The sequence below is a fragment of the Muntiacus reevesi genome, chromosome 19, assembly GCF_963930625.1.
Source record: "Muntiacus reevesi chromosome 19, mMunRee1.1, whole genome shotgun sequence".
Classification (NCBI taxonomy): Eukaryota; Metazoa; Chordata; class Mammalia; order Artiodactyla; family Cervidae; genus Muntiacus; species Muntiacus reevesi.
The window spans coordinates 36,811,463-36,830,770 of record NC_089267.1 but is presented as its reverse complement, the minus strand read 5'-3'; the positions used below and the strand labels follow the sequence as shown (position 1 = coordinate 36,830,770).

Here is a 19,308-nt window from a genome sequence, read left to right as displayed (position 1 = left end):
CAGGCTAGTATTACTAATAAAAATAGATTCAAAAATCCTCAACAAAAACTTAAAAATGACTCCAGCAATACACAGAGTACCATACACTATATTCAAGTAGGATTTACCCCAGGAATGCAAGAATTTTTCAGTATTCACAAGTCAATGTGATACGCCACATTAACAAATTGAAGAATAAAGACCATCTGATCATCTCAACAGATACAGAAAAAGCTTTTGATAAAATTTAATACCCATTTATTATGGAAACAGCAGAAAGTGGGCATAGAGGGAGCATCATCAGTTTAGTTGCTCAGTCGTGTCCAACTCTTTGCCACCCCATAGACTGCAGCACACCATGCCTCCCTGTCCATCATCAACTCCCGGTGATGCCATCCAACCATCTCATTCTCTGTCGTCCCCTTCTCCTCCCGCCTTCGATCTTTCCCAGCATGAGGGTCTTTTCAAATGACTCAGATCTTCACATCAGGTGGCCAAAGTATTGGAGTTTCGGTTTCAGCATCAGTCCTTCCAATGAATATTCAGGACTGATTTCCTTTAGGATGAACTGGTTGGATCTCCGTGCTGTCCAAGGGACTCTCAAAAGTCTTCTCCACACCACAGTTCAAAAGCATCAATTCTGCAGCACTCAGCTTTCTTTATAGTCCAACTCTCACATCCATACATGATTACTGGAAAAAGCACAGCTTTGACTAGATGGACCTTTGTTGGAAAAGTAATGTCTCTGCTTTTTAATATGCTGTCTAGGTTGGTCAAAACTTTTCTTCCAAGGAGCACGTGTCTTTTTTCATGGCTGCAGTCACCATCTGCAGTGACTTTGGAGCCTGAAAAAATAGCCTGTCACTGTTTCCCCATCTATTTCCCATGAAGTGATGGGACCAGATGCCATGATCTTAGTTTTCTGAATGATGAGCTTTAAGTCAACTTTTTCACTCTCCGCTTTCACTTTCATCAAGAGGCTCTTTAGTTCTTCACTTTCTGCCATAAGGGTGGTGTCATCTGCATATCTGAGGTTATTGATATTTCTCCCAGCAATCTTGATTCCAGTTTGTGCTTCTTCCAGCTCAGCGTTTCTCATGATGTACTCTGCATATAAGTTAAATAAGCAGGGTGACAATATACAGCCTTGACGTACTCCTTTTCCTATTTGGAACCAGTCTGTTGTTCCATGTCCAGTTCTAACTGTTGCTTCCTGACCTGCATACAGGTTTCTCAAGAGGCAGGTCAGGTGCTCTGGTATTCCCATCTCCTTCAGAATTTTCCAGTTTGTTGTGGTCCAGAGAGAACATACCTCAACATAATACAAGCCACTCATGACAAACCCACACCTAATATCATACTCAATGATGAAAAGCTGAGAACACTTCCTCTAAGATCAGGAACAAGACAAGGATGCCCACTCTTGCCACTTTTATTCAACATAGTTTTGGGAGTCTCAGCCACAACAGAGAAGAAAAATAAGAGGAATTCAAATTGCAAAAGTAAAACTCAGTGTGTGCAAATGATGTGATGTTACATACAGAAAATCCTAGAGACACCACCAAAAACTACTAGAGCTCATCAGTGAATGTGGTAAAGTCGCTGGGTACAAAATTAATATAAAGAAATTAATTGCATCTCTATACAACTAACAACAAAATATCAGAAAGTGGGCTTTCTTTTTTCAGTTTCTGAGATAAGGAGGCACTTCTATTTTGTCCTATTTAGGACACACATATTGATACTGTGTACATAAATAGATGATTTCTAAGTTAGGTGTATGTGGAGAGCATGAATTTAAGCATGGTGGTCAAAAGATACAAATTTCCAGTTACAAGATAAATAAGACTAGGCAATATAACGCACAACATAGTGACTATAGTTACCATTGCTGTATGACATATATGAAAGTTAAGAGGGTAAATCCTAACAGTTCAAATTACAAGGAAATAATCCCCCATTTCTTGTTTTGTTCCTCTTTTACTAGAGGACAACTGCTGTACAGTACTGTGTTGGCCTCTGCCATACATCACCATGACTCACCCCCAGGTGACTGCCCTCGCTTCGGCATGCCCTCCCACCTCCTATCTCACCGCACTTGTCTAGGCTGTCACAGAGCCCTGGGCTGAGCTCTCCGTGTCACACAGAAAATTCCCGCTGTTATCTGTTTTACATTTGGCAGTGTATATATTTCTGTTATTCTCTCAATTCATCCCACTCGCTCCTTCCTCCACTGTGTCCCTAAGTCTTTTCTCTATATCTGCCTCTCCATTGCTTCCCTACAAATAGGTCCAACTGTGCCATCCTTCTACATTCCACACGAATATCTCCATTTCTTTTTATTTTATCTATGAGATGATGGATGTAAACTAAAACTACTGTGGTAATCATTTCACAATATACATAAATCAAATCTTTATGCTGTACATAAAAAATTCATAGAGTTATGTATGTCTTATACGTCAATAATAATGGGGGAAAAAGTTAGGTTTAATCTTTTTAAATGTACAAAATTTCATTTCATTTGGAATATGAAGTTATTCCACATTAGAAACAAGGCTTTTTAAAGGAGATTTAAGTCAATTTAGGTTATACGGTGCTTTTCATTATGAATAACAGTAAGAATTTCTGACTAAAGAACACTGATAATGACAGAGTTACTAAAGGAACTGAAACAACTAAAAAGTTACCTCTTCTTGGCACAGTGTTCTTCAATATTGCTGTCCCACCTCTGAGACATCACCAAACTAAGCTCCATTTCTTCTTTCTCAATCTGTGGTTCATTTTCTTCATCATCGCTATTTTGAGGATTTTTACTGTTTCCAAAGGAACGACACTGTGATGGCATCCTATTTCTTCCCCTGTGATATCCGTCATTTTCCAAACCAGCAAGAAGATGTACCAGAGCCTCATCAGGACTACTGTCCACTACAAAACAAGTAAAGCATTGCCAACAAATAACTTAAATTTTCTAAATAATTCAATAATTCAGATCAATTATATATAAAACAATAAGAATCATATATGCTGGCACATGCTCAAAGAATGCAGCTGGTACAGAGATTTATGTATTGATATAGTTCTTCCATCAAAGTGCGACCCTTGGACCACCTGTACTAGAATGGTCCTGTGTCCTTATTAAGAAGAAAATTCTTAAGACACCATCTCACATCTACTGAATTCGAATTTCTGAGGCAAGACTCAGGAATTTGCATGTTAACAAGCTGCTCAAGCTCTTACTGCTTAAGTAAGGCTGAGGAGCACTAAATGAAATATAATCACAAATGATCATAATAAATATAAAATATATAATAAGCATATGAATTAATGCTAAGTGAAACATGTGAACACCTTATCCCTCATTTGAAGTTTATTTAGCTCACAGGATAACCAAACAAAATCTGTAATTGAAAAACACAGGAGAGCTTTAAAAATAATTAATAGCATTATTTCCTGAAGACTACCACTGAGATATCACATCATATGCACTAGGTTTGCTAAAATCAAAGACATATAATAACAAGTGTTAACAATATGTGAAAAAATTGGAGTCCTCATATACTGCTGGTCAAACTGTACAATGGTGCAGCTGCTCTGGGGGAAAAAACTTTGGCAGTTTATTAAAATGGTAATCAGAGAGTTACCAGGAGACCTAGTAATTCCATTCAAAGGTATATACCCAAAAGAAGTAAGAACATGTGTCCACACGAACGCCTATACATGAATAATCATAGCCACATTACTCACAATAGCCAAAAAAGTGGAAACAACTCAAATATCCATCAACTGAAGGACAGAGAAATGAAATATGGTTTATGTCCATATGATGCAACATTATTCAGTAGTAAAAAGAAATGTAGCACTGATATATACCTCAACAAGAAAACATATATACCTTAAAAACATTATGCTAAGTGAAAAGAATACAGAAACAAAAGGTTATATGATTCCATTTATATAAAATGCCCAAATTAGGTAAATCTAGCAAAAGAGATTAGAAAACAGATTAGAGGTTGCCAGAGGCTGAGAGGAGGGAAAAGACAGAAAGGACTACAAATGGGTATGGGGTTTCTTTTTTAGAGTGATAAAAATGTTCTGTAATCAGATAATGAAAATGATTGCATAACTACATGAAATGCTGAAAACCACTGAACTGTACAAGTTAGAAGGTTAGTTTTACAATATGTGAATTATATCCTATTACATGTTATTATCTAAAAAAAAAATCATAAAGAATACACAGAAGAACTGTACACGAAAGATCTTCACGACCCAGATAATCACAATGGTGTGATCACTCACCTAGAGCCAGACATCCTGAAACATGAAGTCAAGTGGGCCTTAGAAAGCATCACACAAACAAAGCTAGTGGAGGTGATGGAATTCCAGTTGAGCTATTTCAAATCCTGAAAGATGATGCTGTAAAAGTGCTACACTCTATGTGCCAGCAAATTTGGAAAACTCAAGTGGCCACAAGACTGGAAAAGCTCAGTTTTCATTCCAATCCCAAAGAAAGGCAATGCCAAAGAATGCTCAAACTACCACACAATTAACACTCATCTCACACGCTAGTAAAGAAATGCTCAAAATTCTCCAAGCCAGGCTTCATGAACGTCCAGATGTTCAAGCTGGTTTTAGAAAAGGCAGAGGAACCAGAGATCAAATTGCCAATATCCGCTGGATCATTGAGAAGGCAAAAGAGTTCCAGAAAAACATTTATTTCTGCTTTATTGACTATGCCAAAGCCTTTGACTGTGTGGATCACAATAAACTGTGGAAAATTCTGAAAAAGATGGGAATACCAGACCACCTGACCTGCCTCTTGAGAAATCTGTATGCAGGTCAGGAAGCAACAGTTAGAACTGGGCATGGAATAACAGACTGGTTCCAAATAGGAAAAGGAGTACGTCAAGGCTGTATATTGTCACCCTGCTTATTTAACTTATATGCAGAGTACATCATGAGAAACCCTGGGCTGGAAGAAGCACAAGCTGGAATCAAGATTGCTGGGAGAAATATCAATAACCTCTGATATGCAGATGACACCACCCTTATGGCAGAAAGTGAAGAGGAACTAAAGAGCCTCTTGATGAAAGGGAAAGAAGAGAGCAAAAACGCCGGCTTAAAGCTCAACATTCAGAAAATTAAGATCATGGCATCTGGTCCCATCACTTCATGGCAAATAGATGGGGAAACAGTGGAGACAGTGTCAGACTTTATTTTTTTGGCTCCAAAATCACTGCAGATGGTGACTGCAGCCATGAAATTAAAAGACGATTACTCCTTGCAAGGAAAGTTATGACCAACCTAGATAGCATATTAAAAAGCAGAGACATTACTTTGCCAACAAAGGTGCGTCTAGTCAAGGCTATGGTTTTTCCAGCAGTCACTGTATGGATGTGAGAGTTGGACTATAAAGAAAGCTGAGCACTGAAGAATTGATGCTTTTGAACTGTGGTGTTGGAGAAGACTCTTGACAGTCCCTTGGACTGCAAGGAGATCCAACCAGTCCATTCTAAAGGAGATCAGTTCTGGGTGTTCATTGGAAGGACTGATGCTGAAGCTGAAACTCCAATACTTTGGCCACCTCATGCGAAGAGTTGACTCATTGGAAAAGACCCCCATGCTGGGACAGATCAGGGGCAGGAGGAGAAGGGGATGACAGAGGATGTGATGGTTGGATGCATCACCGACTCGATGGGCATGAGTTTGAGTAAACTCCAGGAGTTGGTGATGGACAGGGAGGCCTGGCGTGCTGTAATTCATGAGGTCGCAAAGAGTCGGACACAACTGAGCGATTGAACTGAACTGAACAAGTTATTATCTAAAAAAAATATCATAAAGAAGGAAGCTGTTCTAATCTTGTACACAACCTTTTTCTCTGCAAAATATAATAGTTTAGTAAATGGGGACTATATTAAGTTTCAGGTTTTCTTTGTTGACAATGAAGAAACTAGTTCAATCATGCTACCAAATATAAGGCAAAATTGAAATTTGCTTATGGAGGCTATTTTGGCAAAAATCCATTTCTTAAACCTAGAATTGACTCATACTTTTTAAAAAGTTAATATTAGCAAATGATTTATATATATTTGACTCAAATCTTTGACTAACATTGAGGCTGTATTTTTTTCAACTTTAGAGAAGTGAAATTGTATCAGCTGGTAGTACATTTTATTCACTTAGAATGATGAAATAAGAATACACCTCTCTCTTTTTCAATTTCATTAACTTTATATAACTAAAATATAATTTAGGCGTATAACATATTTATTTACTCAGAGAAATAAAACATTTTACATTATAAACTTCAAATTAAATTTTAGATGTGGTCTTTGGATCATTTCTTTCTATATATGTCATGTCATTCATTTAGAAAAGAAAAAAGTTACCTACCTCCATATAAAATGTTCCTGAAATATGAGTGTGTACAGTAATTTTGATATTGTCCCTAGTCATTCAATTAATCTTCCACTCAAATGAAAATGTAAATAACAGAGAGAGGATACTGTGGAGGGGTAGGATCACATTTGATGCTATACCTCATTTGATACAGTAAGAATGGAAAAACAAAGTGAGCAAGAAACATAAAATCACTATACCAAGCAAAACAAGATGCAGGAAATTCAATGATATTTCACTTTTTGCAATGAAAATTTTAAAACATTTCTGAAAAAGATACCAGTAATTTAGACTAAATTACTGACATGAAATTTAGTAAATGACTTATAATATTAATGAAAATGCATTTATGGAAATGTAAAGATACTCAGAAGTAACTGTTATGTCCTACTCTAGTCAAGAATTAATGGCTTGAAAGCTGTGGTCCAGGGAAATTTCTGAGACTTATTAAGAAAGAATCAATCATGGGATTTTATTAATGTACTGTACTTTGAAGAATTTTAATTCAAAATAAACACATTTCCCCTCAAAGCAGTATAGGTCTTTTCCAACCAAAGTGAAGTTAAGAAAAAGAGAATTATTTTCTTTCCCAACTTTCTTTTTCTTTTTCCCAACAGAAAAAGCTGTATGGAAAACAAACAAACAATAAAAACTACACTTCTGTTAATGCAAGATTTCATTCTTATACTGAGTAAGAATTTATTCAACATGCAAGTTTAACCTCTTCAAATAAAAGAAAAAATACTACCTGATATATGCACTTTTGTTGATTTAATATACTGAAAATTTATGATAGAATAGTTACTTACAGAAAACTGGTGACTCACTCAGTCTTTGGGTCAAAGGCTGAAAAGTCTGACTGTTTTCCATGAGGTTCAAAATTGCTTCTTCATTAATAAGAGCTTCCTCCACTTTGGGTCTAGTGTGACCTTAAGAGGACAAAGAATACAAAAACATTAAAGTAAATGACCTAAATCTGAAATTGCTTACAATTTGTGTAAATTAGGAAACATTACAATGTAAGCCTATTTAAAATTTTGAAGTGTTAGTGATATATGTTAAATAAAAACATAATAAACTTAATGAAAGCCACAGGAAATCTAACCAGTCACAAAGAGAAAAAAAAAAAAACAAAAAACCCTGAAACTGTGATCACTAAATATTTACAATCTCTTCACTAAATCAACTACCTAGTTTGTACAGTTATATTACCCTGATAAAGTCACTGTACATTAAAATCTGTAAAACAAGTTCTTAAGAAGGAAGTTCATAATGATATAGGCCTTCTTTAAGGAAAAAAAAAGTTGAAATAAATAATCTAATCCACCAGCTAAAAGAACTGGAAAAAGAAGAACAAACAAAACCTAAAGTCAGCAGAAGGAAGGAGGTAATAAAGATCAGGGAGGGAATAAATAAAGAGAAATTAAAAAAACTAGAAAAAAAAAATCAATGAAACTAACAGCTGGTTCTTTGAAAGGGTAAACAAAATTGACAAACCTCTGGCAAGGCTCACGAAGATAAAAAGAGAGAAGATCCAAATAAAATTAGAAATCAAAGAAGAGAAATACAATTGATACCACAGAAATACAAAAAACCGTAAGACAATACTATGAACAATTAGACAACCTAGAAGAAATGGATAACTTTGTAGAAGCATACAGCTCTCCAAAATCTAGAAGAAATAGAATCTTGAACAGACCAACCAATCACTAGAAATGAAACAGAATCTGTAATTAAAAAAAAAAACAACAAAACAACAAACTCCTTACAAAGCAAAAGTCCAGAACCAGATGGTTTCACAGGCAAATTCTACCAACCAGACAAGGAAGAACTTATACTAAGTTTTCTCAAACTATTCCAGAAGACTGAAGAGGAAGGAACACTTCCAAAGATAGGCTATGAAGCCACCACTACCCTGATACCAAAGCCACCACTACCCTGATACCAAAGCCAGACAAAGACACTAACAAAAAAACAAAAATTACAGCCAGTATCTTTGATGAATATAGATATAAAAATTTTCAACAAAATATTAGAAAACTGAATCCAACAACAAATAAAAAAGATCATATGCCATGAACAATTAAGATTCATCCCAGGGTCAAAAGGATCATTCAACATACAGAAATCAATCGATGTGATCTACCACATCACCAGAAGAAAAGATAATAACCATATGATCATCTCAATGGATGCAGAAAAAAGTATCTGATAAAACTCAACATCCTTTCATGATTAAAACCCTTACAATAGTGAGTATAGAGGAAACATATCATAACATACTAAAAGCTATCTATGACACACACACAGCCAATATAATACTCAATGGTGAAAAGCTGAAAGTCTTCCACCTAAAATTTGGAACAAGACAAGGAGGCCAACCCTCACTTCCCTTCAACATAGTACTGGAAGTTCTAGCAACACCAATCAGATAAGAAAAAGAAAAGGTATTCAAATTGGTAGGAAGAGGTAAAACTGTCACTATATGTAGATGGTATGACATGATATATAGAAAACCCTAGACTCTACACACAAACTACAAGAACTGATAAACAAACACAACAAGGTAGGAGGATACAAGATTAACATACAGAAACTGCTTGCATTTCTTTACACTAACAATAAAAGAAAGGGAATGTAAACAAATGTCCCTTTTAAAATCACATTAAAAAGTAAAATACTTATGAATAAACCTCACCAAGGAGGTGAAAGATTTACATGCTGAAAACTATAAAACATTAATAAAGGAAACTGAAGATAACTTAAAGAAATGGAAAGATATTCCATGCTCTTGAATTACAAAAATTAAATCTGTTAAAATGGCCATGCTGCCCAAAGCAATCAATATATTTAATGCAATACCTATCAAAATACCCATGAGTTTTTCTCAGAATTAGAATACACCTAAAATTTATACTTTGGATATAGATTCTGGATCTCCTAAAAGATCCAGAATTGCCAAAGCAATCGTTAAGAAGAAAAATAATGAAGCAGGAGGTATAACTCTCCCAGACTTCAGACAATATTACAAAACTACAGTAATCAAAACAGCATGATATTGGCACAAAAACAGACATATGGATTAATGAAACAGAATACAGAGCTCAGAAATAAACCCTCACATGTTTCCCCACATAGATCACTCTCTTCCCCGTGCAGATTCTATTTTTCTGCTTCTGATACTCAGACTTGAAAATCAATGTTTTCAACAGTTTTTAAAGGAAGAGTTAGAAGCTCCAGAAATGTTTTTAAAACATCCCAGGACATAGCTACAGTGTTTAATCAAGATGAAAGAACAAAGAAGAAACTACAAAAAAAGGTCATCCCAAAGCAAAAAAAAAAAAAAAAAGCACAAAACCCCAAAACTGAGATCAGTGAAAACAAAGCAGGTTTTAAAACTAATTACAAAATAGATAAGACTGGCAAGAATGATCACAACAAAAGCTAGAAAGAGTAAATAAATTACATTAGAAATAAAAGGGGATGTGCCAAAGGCAAAAGAGATATATTAAAGAAACACTATGAGCAACTTTATACCAAAAATATGGAAAACTCAGATTAAATGGATAGTTTCTTAGGAAAAACATGATATAAACTCTGATTCAAACAGAAATAAAAAACTGAGTAAACCTGTAACCATTAAGGAAGATAAATTAATAGTTTAAAATCCACGCCCTTTATTTCCCCCATGGACTCCAGGCTCTTCTGTTCACGGAATTCTCCAGGCAAGAATACAGGTGTATAGCCATTCCCTCTCCAGGGGATCTTCCTGACCCTGGGATCAAACCTGGGTCTGATGCATTGCAGGCAGATTCTTTACCATTTGAGCAACAAGGGAAGCCCTTACTACCCTCACCCTCACATAAAAATCAAGCCACAAAAAAACCTGTGTAAGTCTGAATGGTTTTACAGGTGGATGTATCAAATCTCTGAAAACAGACTATATCACTCCAATAAAAATTCTTGAAAGGAGAGGTGAAAAACAGGAAAAGTTCTACAATGCGTTTAATGGGGTTAAAGTATGAATGCTTCTCAATTCCTGGAAGAAAAAAAAAAAACCCTAAACAAAATTATTAGCAAAGTAAATACAGCAATGCTTAAAAAAACACACATGACAAACAACAATTTGTTTCAGGAGTGCAAGGATAGTTTAACATTAGATATGTTATTAATGTAACTACAATATTAACAGAATAGAAGAGAAAAACTGATTGTGTCAATAAATTCAGAAAGAAAAATTTGGTAAAACTTAATATCCATTCTTGCTTTTAAAAACTCAGATTTTCCTTAGCAAGCAAGCAATAGAAGATTTAATTGCTATTTAATAAACTGATTAAAATTTATCTACCAATATCCTGTAGTAAATTTCATAATTAATGATGAAATACAATAACATTCCCTTTAAAGCCAGGAAAAATGTTTTTATGATTTCTACTTAACATTACTGTAGAGTTCTTAAGCAGTGCATTAAAACATTAAAAAAGTATAAAGATGGGAAGGGAAGTAATAATTATTTTCTGATAATGACTCTACATAGAAAATCCAGTGAAACAGATATAAATTATCAACACTAATAAAAGTTGTTGGATATAAGACTGACACACAAGGTCAGTGAAGAGCCTAATATCAGCAATTAGGAGATGTAATTTTTGAAAGATAAATTTACAACAGCAACAATTATGAGGCACCTGGTGTATATCTAACAAAAGATATTAAATACTTTCACAAAAAAACCCACAAAGCTTTACTGAAAAACAAGAAAGAAGACCAAATAAACTGAGAAATATATCATGCTCATAAATGAGATAATTTGGTATACAAAAAGATTTAAAATATTTCTAAATCAGTCTATAAATTCAATAACTTTCCAATAAAATCTCAACAAAGTTCTTTTCAGAAACAAGACAATCTGATCTTATAATTAACATGGGACAGCTTTTTAAAAGATCCAAGAGTCATTAAGACAATTTTGAAGCCATTCAGAGATCTGCCCCTGATATATACTCATACTTACAAAGCAACAGTAATTACAACAGTATGATATTAACATGGGAGAACACAACTGAGGTTGGGGAATTCAGTGAAAACAAATTTTTTTCAATAAATGTGTTGGAACCACTAGCTCTTTATACCTAGAAAAAAACAGATACAGTAAGATCCTTACTATATACACAACTAAAATGTAGGATGAATTGAAGACCTACATGTGGAAAACCAACTGTAAGAACACATAAACCTTAAGGATGAAAATTTTCATTACAGCAGATAGGAAATGACTTGTAAATCAGGTACAAAAACCAAACAGTAAAGGGAAAAAATTGTTAAATATAAAGCTAAAAAGACACAGAAAATACTCTTTTTAAAAAAGGGAAGAAAATGGGAAAAAAGACTAAAATTAAAGTTCAAGTCTAGATAAGGAGAAAATATCTCTACAATAAATATACTAACAAGGGCTTGATATCTAGAAAATACAAGGAATTTCTACACATTAGTAAGAAAACAATTGCTGCAATAGAAAATGAGCAAAGAACATGAATAAGCAATTCTCAGATAGAAAGACCCAAATGCTTATAAATATCAGCAATCAGGAAATGCAGATTAAACTATTCAGATTCTAAAGAATGAGAATGGCAAAAAATTTTTGCATCTCCACTATCAAATATTGCTGAGGATGCAGGGAAGTAAAGCTCTAACATTCTGTGGGAATATAAACTTAGGTATAATCATTTCATAGAGCAATTTTGTAATAAAATATGATAGTTTTATTGTTAACATACCTCAAAGTCTGAAAAACTGAGCACTAAAAAGGAGCTTATAAGGAAAATTAAATGGTAAGACAAAATTTATGCAACTCTGTAACGAGAATGCTAACAAAATCAATAATTGGTACCTGAGGAAATAAACTGCTCAGTCAGGCAGGCAGCTCAATGTGGCGGGAAGCTGTCACAGTAGATATTAAAAATGCACAGGAAATTGTAGTATGGAAATTCTGGACACATTTTGATTAGGATGGGGCTAGCAGATGCTAAGACAAAGCAAATCAAAGTAGAGCTCTGATCCAAAAGGCTGCCATTAAAGTACTTGGGAGAGGGTGAAACTTGCTCTGAGTCAGAGGGCACAATGCTAGGATGCAACTCTTAGAGAAGGAGGAAGCCCTAGATGGATGTAGGTGCTCATTTCTAGCTGTTGTTTAATACAGTCAGGAATGCCTCTGCTGCCCATGCAGCAGTGAAAAGAGGGTTTTTCCTTTCCTACTGAAGGTTGGTAACTCTACTCCTGCTATTCTGACTCCCCTGCTTAGAAAAATTGTTTGCATTAAAAACATAACTTCTGAGTAAAACTTTCATTACACTCTTAACTACCAACCATGTAAAAGCTAACTGCATTGCAGAAACCCTGATAGAACAGAGTTTAATAATACATACACCCTAAGACTTGGCGAATTATACTTTTATGTCTTCTGTAGAGAAACTCCTGCACATGGCCATAAGATGACAGATGTGACACTGCTAACCACAGTGCAAAGGTGAAAACCATCTTAAGAGTTGTAGAGAATCAGATAAACTTGTTTAGTCATACAAAAGAATGCTAATCAGCAGCTAAAATGAGTGACCTACAAACATGTAAGAATGAGAATAGATTTCAAAGTTATTACTGCTGACACAAAAGATACTCAACATCATTATTAATGAGGGAAATGATAATTAAATCATAATGAGATGCCATTTCACACATACTAGGATGGCTATATAAAAAAAGACAGATAATAACAAGTGTTAGTGAGAATGTAAGGTCTCTGGAACCCTCATATACTGCTGATGGGAATGTAAAACAGTGCAGTCACCTAGGAAAAGTTTGGTCATTTATTCAAAGTTAAACACAAATTTAGCAAATGACCCAGGAATTCTTTTCCTTGGTATCCACTCAAGAAAAATGAAAACATATACCCACACAAAGACATAAACGTTCAGAACAGTATTATTCTTAAGGGCCCAGAAGTGAAAAGAACTCAAACATTCATCAACTAGTGAATGAATCAATAAAACTATCAGTACAAGGCAATACTATTAGGCGATAAAATGGAATGAAATACTGATAGAAATCTACAGTATGGAAAAAACTAAAAATGTTATGCTAAGTAAAAAAGTACAAAAGATCACATATTTTATGATTTCATTTACATGATTTACCCAGAAAAGATAAATCTTGAGAGACAATAAAGTAGACTAGTGGTTATTTAGGGTTGGGGTCTTTTGAGGTAAAGGAACTGTTTTAAAATTGAATTATGGAGATGTTAGTACAACACTGTAAATTCATCATAAATCACTGGATTATACACTTGAAATGAGTGAATTTTGTCATGTAAATTACACCTCAATTAAATTGCTAAAAAATATAATATTGAATGAAAAATGCAAGTTGCTTAATCTATGGTAAGTAGGACACCATTTATGTAAAATTTAAAACATGAAGTAATAGTAGTTGTTGTGGACATACCTATGTAAGAACATATAAAATCATACATGGTTTAACAATTTGTATCAACTTTAGAATGATGCTTACCTCTAGAGATTAAGAAAAGGTAAAGGAATGAGAGAGAGGTTTATGCTACATCAATATTTAGTTCTTAGGGAAAAAAATGAGCTAACTCAACTAAATACTAATATCTCAGTGCTAGATACACAGGATGTCTATAATGGTATTTTCTGTATGCTTGCAAGAAAACCTCACCTTTGCTCAACTCTGCATCTTTGTGGACTTCTACCATATTAGCTGGTGTACATGGAAGAATTTCAGGAGACAGAACCTCAGAGTGCAATGTTAATTCAGCAGAGAACTCCTGGGATCCATCGCTGTAGTCCACAGATCCTGATAATGTTCTGCTTAATTAAAACATATCCTTTATAACAAACTACATAATAAAGCAATAAAATTAGTTCTGAGATCTGTAATAAATAACCACTTACACAGAGAAATTGTTCTCTTTGAGAATTTCCTGAAGTCTCTTCTGAAATTTTTTTTCACTTTCTGTTGCTGGCACAAACCTGCGATCTTTGAATTTTAAAAGTTCATTAAAAAATGTAGACAGCAAATGAATGAAATCGTTTCTTTTTCCCTAGAGTATCTTTTAAAAAGGTAGCAATTTCCTATATATGACACATATAACACCACCTAAAAATAGTCCTATTATAAATCAAGCAAAAAAGAAATGGTTGTTACTGACGCTATAAAATTAAGCACTTAAAGTCATTTCAAGATTAAGTTCTATAAATTAAATATAAAACAAAAACATTATTTTCTATCTAAAAATGTTATCATATACCATGAACCTAGAAATTTTCCCTTTATAAAATATTTCTATTTTAAAAGGCATAAAAGGCATTCAAAATTTATCAAAGGATTTTTAGTGTCCATGAGATTATAACACAAATTTTAATTAAACTTCAGTGTAGGCTTACTACTGTATTCCAAATACATTTGCCTTTTAAATTGTCTTCTATTCTTTTACCTTTGTTTAATACTTTGCTGTATCCATGGCATTTTAAAAATTTCTTCCAATTCTTTTTGAATGTGCCAAAGTTTAGTAAAAAATCAAATGAGTATTTTCTTTGGAGATGGACAAATTAGTCAAAGTCAGAATTTATGATATACCCAGAGAAATAATTTGGGGACAGAATTTCACGGGTTACATTTTCAAAGCTTAATGAACTAAACAGTGTTTCTAAGTTGGGATTCATGCTCTTCTGTCTTTAAGTATTCTATAGTTCATTTGGAAATGCCAAGGTTAAAACATACTAGAGAATGAAAAAGGAGAAAAGGGTAGAATGAAAACCAAGGCCAATGAAGATGTCAATTTCTTATAAGAGACAATGAGTGACACTTTGGATGTGAAGAATAATGAAAATAGGAAGAAAAATATGCAGAAAATTTAAATGTAGTTTGAAAAGCAAAATCTAATGTCAAGGTAAAAATTCAATGGCTTGTACTTTTTCATTAAAATATCCAGTTAAAAAAATAACATCAGAGTACATTAGGCTTGTACCTTGTGATTCAGGTTGACTAATTTGAGAAGTTTCATTTCTATTTCTTCGCCGTTGCTTTTCATCTTCCCATATGGCCTGTAGACCAGGGTTTCCACCAATTTGAGCTGTAATCACAATAATACTTCAATACGACAAGGGTCAAAGTGAAAAATACTTGCTTAAAAAAAGAGAAATCCATACTTTAAAAAAAAAAATAAATGTTGCCTTGAAGAAAAACAATTACCTATTCTGTGTAATAAAACAAATTATCCCAGCCTACATTTACTATATTACTCCCTTTTTAGTTTCCTTACTAGTTCCCTAAAACTCCAGCAAGTGAATAAGATTCAAACATTTGATGACAGTCAACAGACCCAAAAGTCCCCTTCCTGGCACATAATCTGAAAATAAAAAATTAGAAGGCTGCTGCTGCTGTTGCTAAGTCACTTCAGTCGTGTCCGTCTCTGTGTGACCCCATAGACGGCAGCCCACCAGGCTCCCCCGTCCCTGGGATTCTCCAGGCAACAACACTGGAGTGGGTTGTCATTTCCTTCTCCAATGCATGAAAGTGAAAAATGAAAGTGAAGTCGCTCAGTCGTATCTGACTCTTCACAACCCCATGGACTGCAGCCTACCAGGCTCCTCCGTCCATGGGATTTTCCAGGCAAGAGTACTGGAGTGGGGTGCCATTGCCTTCTCCGAAGAAGGCAGAGCATAGTAAATTCTTTTATAATGGCTCATTTATTTATTTAGTGTCACACTTACTTTAGGTTTATGTCTATACAAACAAACTCATATGAATAAAGCATAAATGAAAAAATGACTATCTCATCAAGGGTACAGAAAAAAAATCTTCATAATATTTTACATCTTCCTTTAATTTCACTTCCCTAGTGATGTTTTCTTCCATACTTTTTCCATTCTTTGGTCATGGATTTTTAAAAATAAAAATATACATTAAGAATAACTGTGTTAAAAAAAAAAAGAATAACTGTGTATATACCTTCAATGTCCAACCGATTTAAGATATCAGCAGCTACAGCATCCACTTCTAATTCACAAGTACTCTGTGGTTCAACACCTTCCAGTATTAAAGAGCTGTATTAAAGAAGTATCAAAAGACACAATAATTATGTAAGAGAAAATTTTCTTAAGATTTTTCTTAAAAGATTTTTCATGTTTAAAGGGCAACCAGAAAGCCAGTGATATTTATCAATTGATAACTCTATTGAGATTTTTTGGGGATCATTTTACATACTTTGGATCATTATATTTTATATAAAAGGAATGTACAGGGCTTCCCTGGTAGCTCAGTGGCAGAGTCTGCCTGCCAATGCAGGAGACACGAGTTCAATCCCTGCTCTGGGAGACCCCATATGCTGTGGGGCAACTAAGGCCGTGTACCACAACTGCTGAACCTGCACGCCCTAGAGCCTGTGCTCCTCAACAAGAGAAGCCACTGCAATGAGAAGCTGTAACTAGAGAGTAGCCCCAGCTGTCTGCAACTAGAGATAGCCCATGAAACAACAATGACCTGGCACAGCCGAAAATAAACAATACATAAATACATAAAATTATATAAATATATAAAAGGGAATATACAATGTTTCAGCATGTGGGTCATATCCAGAGCAAGCTGGTTTTAAGACAGTAGAGAGACAAGAGAGGGGACTCATCAAAAACCAAACACATATGCAATTACTTGCCCAGAGGCATCTATCTCAGCCATTATTTTTTTTTTTTTTTTTTTTTTTTTTTTTTTTTGGGTTTTGTCATACATTGACATGAATCAGCCATATAGTTACATGTATTCCCCATCCCGATCCCCCCTCCCACCTCCCTCCCCACCCGACTCCTCAGGGTCCTCCCAGTGCACCAGGCCCGAGCACCTGACTCATGTATCCCACCTGGGCTGGTGGTCCGTTTCACCATAGATAATATACATGCTGTTCTTTCAAAACATCCCACCCTCACGTTCTCCCCCAGAGTTCAAAAGTCTGTTCTGTATTTCTGTGTCTCTTTTTCTGTTTTGCATATAGGGTTATCGCCACCATCTATCTAAATTCCGTATATATGTGTTAGTATACTGTAATGTTCTTTATCTTTCTGACTTACTTCACTCTGTATTTTAAAAATTAAAAAAGATGGTTTTTAAAAATTAGGAGGAAATATATAACAAGAGTTGAGGGGAGATACACATAAAAGTGGGCAAGTGATATTGCTCTCCCTGCCTTCAACGACTACTACTGAGCTGGGGAATGCTTTAAAACTTTCTATAACATGAGAATTGCGAAACCACCCAAGTCCAGTATTGGGATCACAGCTAGGAAAAGAGGTGATACCATACGGTCATGTTTTAAGAGAAACATATTAACAAAACTCATTCTCCATTGTCCATACCTAAGAAATTAAGTTTATTTTTTAAAATTTATTTTTTATTTGAAGGATAATTGCTTTAAAGAATTTTGTTGTTTTCTGTCAAACCTCCACATGAATCAGCCATAGGTATAAATTTTAATGGAACATAAGCGATTAATTTGTTAAAACAAAGAATTTTTATAATTTATCTATACACATATATAGATACAGATATACAGACACAGCACACATATATCTTTTTACCACTGAGGAGGGACATGTTCGTCAAACTATCACAGTATATCCATCTCTTTAAGTTTCAGAAAAAGTAATTCTCAATACAGCTTGTCTAACTTAACAAGATAAGTTATGCCATGAAATAAAAAAAGTATCAGATAAAATAGTTTTGGCCAGTAGTTTTCTCCTTTATACTGTTTCACAATTTTCAAAGAATTATATTATATATTTCAAGGGTGAATTTTCCAGGAGTAGATCATTCGTGACAAAGGGAGGAAATATTTAAAAATGCAATTTCACAGCAGAAACTTACAATTATTTCTTGTCCTTACTAAAAACTACTTCAGACATTCAGAATACGAGGTGTTACTAGGGGAAGGGTGTTGCTGCTGTTCAGTCGCTCAGCTCTGTCCAACTCTTTGCGACCCCATAAACTGAAGCAAGTCAGGCTTCCCTACCTTTTACCATCTCCTGTAAATGAATTTGCTCAAACTCATTGAGTCAGTGGTGCCATCCAATCATCTCGCTCTCTGTCATCCCCTTCTCCTCCTGCCCTCAATTTTTCCCTAGCATCAGGGTCTTTTCAACAGGTCAGCTCTTCCCATCAGGTGGCGAAAGTACTGGAGCTTCAGCTTCAGCATCAGCATCGGTCCTTTCAATGAATATTCAGGGTTGATGTCCTTTTAGGATTGATTGATTTGACCTCCTTGCAGTCCAAGGGACTCTCAAGAGTCTTCTCCAGCACCACAGTTCAAATGCATCAATTTTTCAGTGCTCTCAGCCTTTTTTATTGTCCAGCTCTCATATCCATACATGACTAAGCTTCCCTGGTGGCTCAGACGGTAAAGAATCTGCCTGCAATGTGGGAGACCTGGATTTGATTCCTGGGTTGGGAAGAACCTCTGGAGAAGGGCATGGCAACCCACTCTAGTATTCTTGCCTGGAGAACCCCCATGGACAGATGAGCCTGGTGGGTTACAGTCCATGGGGTCACAAAGAGGTGGACACGACTGAGTAATCAAGCACAGCACGTTTGGCCCTTTTTAGGTGAAGTAATGTCTCTGCTTTTTAATACGCTGTCTAGGTTTGTCATTGCTTTTCTTCCAAGGAGCAAGCATCTTTTAATTTCATGGCTGCAATCTCTGTCCACAGTGATTTTGGAGCCCAAGAAAATAAAAGTCCATCACTGTTTCCATCGTTTCCCTATCTATATGCCATGAAGTGATGGAACCGGATGTCATGATCTTTGTTTACAGAATGTTGAGTTTTAAGCCAGCTTTTTCACTCTCCTCTTTCACCTTCATCAAGA

At 35.1% G+C, this 19,308-nt stretch overlaps 1 protein-coding gene across 3 annotated transcripts in view; it reads right to left on the bottom strand.

Moving 5' to 3' along the window:
- The window catches only part of REV3L (REV3 like, DNA directed polymerase zeta catalytic subunit), a 175,499-nt gene that overhangs the window by 77,577 nt on the left and 78,614 nt on the right, over nt 1-19,308 (bottom strand). For 2 of the 3 annotated variants that reach the window (XM_065911638.1, XM_065911640.1), the window contains 6 exons: nt 16,408-16,502; nt 15,425-15,529; nt 14,349-14,433; nt 14,113-14,264; nt 7,191-7,310; nt 2,670-2,907 (listed from right to left, as the gene is read on the bottom strand). In XM_065911638.1, the coding sequence (XP_065767710.1) occupies nt 2,670-2,907; nt 7,191-7,310; nt 14,113-14,264; nt 14,349-14,433; nt 15,425-15,529; nt 16,408-16,502 (795 nt within the window). The remainder of the gene's footprint in view (nt 1-2,669; nt 2,908-7,190; nt 7,311-14,112; nt 14,265-14,348; nt 14,434-15,424; nt 15,530-16,407; nt 16,503-19,308) is intronic. The other variant, XM_065911639.1, reaches the window with a different exon arrangement.